The sequence below is a fragment of the Pterocles gutturalis genome, unplaced genomic scaffold (assembly GCF_000699245.1).
Source record: "Pterocles gutturalis isolate BGI_N339 unplaced genomic scaffold, ASM69924v1 scaffold21744, whole genome shotgun sequence".
Lineage (NCBI taxonomy): Eukaryota > Metazoa > Chordata > Aves > Pterocliformes > Pteroclidae > Pterocles > Pterocles gutturalis.
Window position 1 is genome coordinate 48175 of NW_010131204.1, and position 7811 is coordinate 55985.

Consider the following 7811-nt stretch of genomic DNA (forward strand, 5'->3'; position numbering starts at 1 on the left):
ACTACATTTTAAATTAAGAGTGGTTAAAGTACAGTTTTCAGATTAAAATAAAAACTAGGCAAAGCTTTGTGATTCAAGACACAGGCAAATTGGCATCTTCAGGCAGGTCTAATAGTTTTCAGAGACAAACCTTGAGCAGGATCTCACTAGAGTCATAACATACTTTTCTGTAAGCCCCACAGCACTAATAGTGCCATCATTTCTCGTTTGGAGGCAAAGATGTATGGTGAGAGCGTTCTTATCTCCCACTTCAAGCCCTGGGTTCACCTATGAGAGAAGCCGCAAATCCCATGCTGCTCAGAGGCCCTGCTCAAAGATGACAACTGCTTAGCTCCTGTGCTTTGTTAGTTCAACAGGACCAGGAAGCCTATGATGTAGTGATTTAAATGTTTTTGTCATTAAAACCAAAACTCACCAGAATAGATCAAGAGAGGGTGCCACTTCTATAGAAAATTTCCTGATGCTTCAACAGATGTATTTCAAACAAAACTCATTCTTCTGCCTTTGATCCAGAGGTTCAGGGAAGGGTAGAATTTCCTGAATTTCCCTGCAAAAGTATATGGATTAAGAATCACCTTTTAAATACTTCTGTTAGCAGTTGCAAAGGAGAGGCTGACAGATCTCTGAGTGTGACCTGTTTCTTTTCTCCCCTCTAGCTTGAGTCAGGATTGTTGTTTGATTCTGAGCAGTATCAAAGGAGAAGAGCACCCATCTGCGGCACGCAGCTTCTGCTCACTCTGAATGTGTGATCTGGAATGAAATATGAATGGTGTGTTGTGTAGACCGCTATTTCCTAGAAAACAAACTTTGAAGTTACTGAAACTTGACTTGCAAAAGCCGCTTCCACTGCCACCACCCACTTCTCTTCTTGTCTGTGATACAAGAGTGGTGTCTCTCTTATCAAAGACTCAGCCCAGGTCTCCCTTCCCAGGTCCCCACTCCAGACATACATTGGGCTGGACACTGGGCAGACTTAAACTGGCAGATAGGTCCAAGCTCCAAAGAGTTTACTATCTCAATTCCAAAAAAAAGTAGACAAAGGATGGGAAAAAGATGCCTATCACATGCTTGAAGACTAAGAATGTGACAGTGATGGAGGTTGGAAAAGAGCCTCAGTCATCTGATTTCTGTCCCGGTGCTTTCATCACCAGCCTTCACTGCCCATCCACGTCGAAGCCTGGCAATTCCAGGCACTGTATCAATGTGTTCTAGTGGGTTACTGGGCTTATTTGTTTAAAACAAAGCATTAAAAAGGTTTCTTATCTCCAAGACCAGAACTATCTCAGCAATGCAAGGTAATGTGCTGTTTTAAAAACTGTTTCCCAGAAGTCAACAGCCATACCTATGTATTTAATACTGTCTGGCCTAATCCTCAGACCTTATATCTGAACAAACCTGGCCTACTAATCCTGACATATTAGAAGGTTTGTGTTTTTAAGGCTGTTAGCCTTTTGTTTTCTTTCCATGATGAGTGGAAAGATACTGGCTCATTATTCATGAGAGGCCAGGTCTGGTTCTCTTACCTTGCTCCTTGTATGGCTATGGAAAGCTGATGTGAACCACTACTATTCTAAATTAATTGTTACACTGCCCTGGCAAAAACGGCTAGGTTAGACACAGGGCAGTGGAGAAGTAGGGAGAAGCAGGTCTTTGAGATAGATACACAGACAGACAGATAGATAGATAGATTTAATTGGAGGCAATATAAATTAGATTATAAAATTCTCCACTTATGGGCATGACGTCTTTTAGACTCTCTCAAGTTAATCTTATTAAAATATATCCGCTATTAACAGAAATTATGCAGGTGTGTAATTTCTGCTCTCTCCAGAATGAAGACATTTTAATGTAACTTACATTTTAATCAAAATATCCCCTTTCAAATATCTCGTCTCTGCCTTCTCTTATGTCTTCTGTAGTTTTGGACAATCTGAGATTGTTCTTTGTTGGTATTAGAGGCAGAAAAAGCAATGGTAGCAGCATCTCTAGTGAAATAGGAATCATTCACACGTGTCAAAGCAGATGAAGGAGTTTTGATCCTTCAATACCATTGCTCAGACATGGTTTTATGAAATCTGGAAAGCAGACCCACATTTCCAAAGCTGCAAAGCATTCAAGAACATGCCCACCCCAGGAGAGGGCTCTGGATGTTGTTAAATACAGATAGAAGGAAGCAAACGCTTCACGTTCATTTAGCAGGTGCTTCCTGCTCTGCTGAACTAGGGACTAAGCGTTCTGAATTGCCCTCTGAAGCCAAGGTGTGCACGCACAAGGGCTAACAGCAGGAGAGATCCTGGGTGTGATGCTCTCTATGGAAAACACTGTTAGCATGTACCACTTCAGAGAACTTACATGTCCTGTCAGAACTAGTTATTTCTTTCATTTAATACAGCAAAACATCACTTTTCAAGATACTTCCTGTGCAAGGTCAGTCTGAAGGTTGTCTTAAGCAGGAAAAACTCACTCAGGAGAGATATTCACATACACCAAGGGGAGAATTGCACTTTGAGTCAGCATAAAGAAAGGGGCCTTCTTCACAGACCCCTTAAAACATAAAAGGGCTTTAGACCCCACTCTGCTTCTTGTCTGTGAGCTCTACCTGACTCAAAGTGTCAGCATTTCCTTCTGCAGCTTGAATTCTCCGGGCTATGACACTACAGTAAAAATCTGTTCCGAGCTGAAACAGAGCAGACACGCTGAGGCTGCTAGGAACATTTTCCTCAGTTCTTGGTGCAAGATGCTTTTTGTGTCCTGTTTTACTCATACTCAGACAATTGGGGTATTAACCTCTACTTAATCAAGCTCTGAGTGGTAACAATGTCATACACAAACTGACTTTGACCACTCAAAAGAATCTTCAACTTATTTTTTTCAGGGAGACTATTGATACATTAAGTTAGTAACATTAAAATTAAAGTAAACATTAGTAACATTAAAATGAAAGCATATAGGACCTGTACACATTTATCTAGGATCACAAAGCACAGGACAAACACCAGCTAGTATTTTTTAACTTATTTTACAGATGAAGAAACTGCACATGAAGAAATTTTCCTGCTTAACAGGAGAATCTGATAAAAAGATACCCACAGACCTGCTTCTCAATTTCGCTAACGTCCAGATTGTTTCTCTTCCAGACAACTATTTACATTAGACATTGGTTTTAGGTCATATCAGCATGTATACTGGATCATCACGTAACAATGCTATGATAGCCTGAAGCATTTAGAGAAAGGTACTGGTTTTTTTTTCTAATCTGTGGCAATGGCTAGGTTCTGATCCCTTTGTCAACAAAGTTGGATTTTAAAAGCAGAAGAGCCTGTTTGCTTCTGAATGCTTCCAAGCTTATTTGTTCTTACTGGCCAAACACTGGCACAGGCTGCCCCAAGAGGCTGTGGGATCTCCAGCCTTGGAGATATTCAGACCTGGACCAGACAAGATCCTAAGCAACCCCTATTTTGGCTACACTGCTGAAAAAGGGGCATTACAAATAACAGGACACTATAAGAATATTTGAATTTTAAATGCCACAGTTGGTCATGCTCATGAAGACAGTGAAGTAATATCTTATGTGACATCTCTTGTCAAGGTGCCACACAAGACAAATAGGAAGATAATGGATGCAGGGAGTGAAACTGAAAGAGGTATTACCATTACTGCACCACTCCAAATACACAGACACTTCTTAGTTACATGCAAACTACTTAATTGACTGAAGGAAGATTGAGCACAGGGACTGTGGTTACAGGAGTTGTGAATTTTGTCCAGAGTCAGGTACCTCTCAGTTATCCTGGAATACAACCAAGAGATCTCCTTTAGGCTGAAGAAAGCCTGAGAAAAGCTGAGAGAGTTGTTCAGCCTGGAGAAGAGAAGTCTCTGAGTGACCTTATTGTGGCCTTTCATTACTTAAAGGAGGCTTGTAAGAAAGATGGGGACAGACTTTTTAGTAGGGCCTGTTGAGATAGGATAGGGGTAACAGTTTCAAACTGAAAGAGGGCAGATTCAGGCTAGATATAAGGAAGAAATGTTTTATGATGAGGCTGGTGAAACACTGGAACAGGTTGCGCACAGGGGTTGTAGATCCCCCACCCTTGAAAACATTCAAGGTCAGGTTGGACGGGGCTCTGAGCAACCTTCCAACTCAAACCATTCTGTGATTCTATGAAAAGCAGGAACTGAAGCAGAAGGGGCAAATACTCCTAAGATAAACACTCATTGACTTTGGGGACTGCTACCACCTTCACTGTAATGTGATGAACCAAAATGTGATCCAACAGCCTTAAAAAAGATTGATCTAGTTCTGGTACATGTCTTAAATTGTAATGACAATCTCTTCAAGAAAACGTTGTCTGGTAAAATCAATAGATCTGTCTCCTTCTGGCTTACCTGAAACCTCTTTCTTCCACTCCCTGTCCCCACCCCCAAAAGATCTGGAGAAGGGAACTGAGAACAGAGAAGATGTTTACTCTAGGGAGACCTTGTTTTGATACATGACTGTTCCTGGGATTTGGCAAGAATGTCTGATGATGCCAAGCAGCACTCTGCTTCTTGCTCTAGAGCCCCCCTGAGACTGCCACCAGTATTTACTAGGACTTTACTGAGATCTGCAGTACCACAACTGTCCCTAAGCTGGGAGCAGGAGACAGCAGCCATACCGCTGCCACAATGCCGCAAAAAGACTCTTACATGACAATTGTCCTAGAAGGTGTTGCTCTATCTTTAAGACCAGGAAGTGACAGAAGACCAAGTTTGGGACAGCATTATAGCACTATCTGTATAGGAATGAGTGTTAGCATGTACTCATATACAGCTCGCTCTCCTGGTCTGAATGTTAGGCTGTCTTTGCAGGTGAGACTTGTCATCTTCAGCCCACAGGAAGAAGGCTTGGCATTATCTCTAGTTTTAATACAGCTCTTGCCTCTCCCTGGTGTTTCAGAATCAAAGCCCCTGTACTTAACCTACTGTTTAACATTTCTCTCATATCTTTCTTTCCACAGTATGTGGCATTTGCCTCCCTCTTCTTCATTCTGGTCTCCATCACCACCTTCTGCCTCGAGACCCACGAGAGATTTAATCCCATTGTGAACAAGACAGAAACTGAATTCATCGGGAATGACACCCAGGTGCGGCACTACAGGGAAGCAGAGACTGAAGCCTTTCTCACCTACATCGAAGGTGTCTGTGTGGTCTGGTTTACATTTGAGTTCTTGATGAGAGTCACTTTCTGCCCAAACAAGGTGGAATTTATCAAAAACTCTTTGAACATCATTGACTTTGTGGCCATACTGCCTTTCTATCTAGAGGTTGGACTCAGTGGCCTGTCTTCCAAAGCTGCTAAGGATGTCCTGGGCTTCCTCCGCGTAGTCCGTTTCGTGCGAATCCTGCGAATTTTCAAGCTGACCCGCCACTTCGTTGGGTTGCGGGTCTTGGGACACACCCTCCGCGCCAGCACAAACGAATTCTTGCTGCTCATCATATTTTTGGCATTAGGCGTCTTAATCTTTGCCACGATGATCTATTATGCCGAGAGAATAGGTGCTAAACCAAATGACCCTAGTGCCAGTAAACACACACACTTTAAAAATATCCCCATCGGCTTTTGGTGGGCTGTTGTCACCATGACGACCCTGGGCTACGGAGACATGTATCCTCAGACTTGGTCAGGCATGCTGGTGGGGGCCCTCTGTGCTCTCGCTGGTGTGCTGACCATTGCCATGCCTGTCCCTGTCATTGTGAACAATTTCGGAATGTATTACTCCTTAGCTATGGCTAAGCAGAAGCTACCAAAGAAAAAAAAGAAGCATATCCCGAGGCCACCCCAGCTGGGATCCCCAAATTATTGTAAATCTGTCGTAAACTCTCCACACCACAGTACTCAGAGCGACACTTGCCCACTGGCCCAAGAAGAAATTTTAGAAATTAACAGAGCAGGTAGGAAACCTCTTAGAGGAATGTCCATCTGACCGTTAACCTCCATCCCGCGTAGTGATTTAAGATTCAGCCAGACTGCTTTCTTAGAGCAATGGGTAGCACATTTATCCATTCTAGTCCCACCATCACACACTGAATAACATGTGTGAAGTCTAGGTTGCAGGGACAAATGGTACAGTGGAGGCTGACCAGCAAAACTAAGGATGAGAGCATGCTCTAGGAGCCCAAACTTTGGTCCTGGTTATGGGCATACAAGTCTCAAGATATTTTGAAGAGCTGTTACACCTAGTGGAAGAATTTTGAAAGTTCTACAGCTATGTTGCTGGACTGTGTAATGCATCTCTGAGGCTCCTGAGAGCTGAATGTTTCATAGAGCAGGGTAGGAGTCAAGCACTCAGCAATTACAGAATTTTCTGACAAAACAGGGCTGGAATTTGAAACAGCCAGATGCTTTCTCATTTGTTCCCATTTGGGACCTTTCAGCTGTTTTAAATGGCAGATATTGTACATCTCATTACAGAAACTAGGTGCCTAGTAAGTTGAAGGGACAACTATACCATCATGCATATTCATGAGACAATCCCGTCTCTTTCTGATGATTAACTGCAAATTAGAACAACAGCTCAAATTCTTGACATTAATGCAAAATGACTCATTCTGAGACAAAACTAGACATAAGGATGTTTATTCCATGGCATGCAAAACAATCTATTCTATAATATTCCACTAGAATTTAGCATTTAGAAGTATGACGAGTTTTGAACCACATTTTCTAAAACATGCTCCTTTTGCAAGTATGGGTTGGTGAGTTACAGCTCTTTCAACCTTCTAGCAGCAAAGGCCAACTGGAAAAGGTCTGACTGGTCATTACTGGCCAGTTTGGCCTAAACAGTGATCGCCTCATAATATGGTATTCTGATTTTTAATTACACTGATTCATTTGAGCAATAGGTGAAACCAGAGCAAAATTAATCATACTAATTATACTGGGAGGGGGGAGGGAAATGGAAAAAAATACTAGTTACCATGGAATATATTATAATATCCCATGGCTAGTGGTTAATTATGGGAATATCTCAGTTTTATGAGACTACTCCTATAGCACATAAAGTTACGGGGCTCCAATTTGATTATTTAAACCCCATAATCTACCTCTACCCATGGAATATCACTATTTATTCTATGGAGTAATTTCAAAGTAGATAACCACGTTGAAAACAAAGACAACTTCATTTTTGGCAGATGTTCCAGCCAAGGTGCATAGTAGACATTCTTCAGCCTGTTCAGAATATCCCCCTGTGTTGTATTAGATAGAACAGATTGCCAGTCAAGTGATTTTAACTGACATCTGGTCAAAAAGAGATGTTTTGAAAGAGCTAGCATATACCTATGATGGTCTTGTGTTATCATTTTTTACTTTGAAGAAAATCCTAATTTGTTACTCATTGTGAGTGAGGTATTCTCTCATCATCTCATAGCCATGCATATTGATGTCATTGTGAGAGGCACAAAGAAAGTGAGACTTTCCTTTGTGTGTGACTTCACCAATGCCAATGCTAATTTTGGATGGGAAGAGCTGGTGGGAACCTTTCTGTTCTTTCCTATTCTCTTCTCTCTTTTCTTGTTTCTTTTCTCTTTTGTGCAACTATGTAAAATCCATTCAGAAGGTAAATAGTTTTCATTTTTTTTGTTAAAGACTATTCCATTGCAACAGGCCAATCACAATTCACGTGACTGATAGACTGTCTCTTTCCTATTGTATCTTTGGCGCATAAGCGTATGGTTTTATCATCCATTCCCCTCAGGTTGCAAATGCTTATCACAACTCATGTCCAAGCAGCATAAGTAGATGTCTTTGTGGCATCACGTAACAAGAGGGA

General features: G+C 41.7%; 1 protein-coding gene across 1 annotated transcript in view; it reads left to right on the forward strand.

The window, feature by feature from the left end:
- Positions 1 to 4936: 4936 nt before the first annotated feature.
- KCNC1 (potassium voltage-gated channel, Shaw-related subfamily, member 1) overlaps positions 4937 to 7811 on the forward strand; it is a gene marked incomplete at its 5' end in the record, with an annotated part of 18446 nt that continues 15571 nt past the window's right edge. The window contains one exon of the mRNA XM_010080537.1: positions 4937 to 5931. Within this exon, the coding sequence (XP_010078839.1) occupies positions 4937 to 5931 (995 nt within the window). The remainder of the gene's footprint in view (positions 5932 to 7811) is intronic.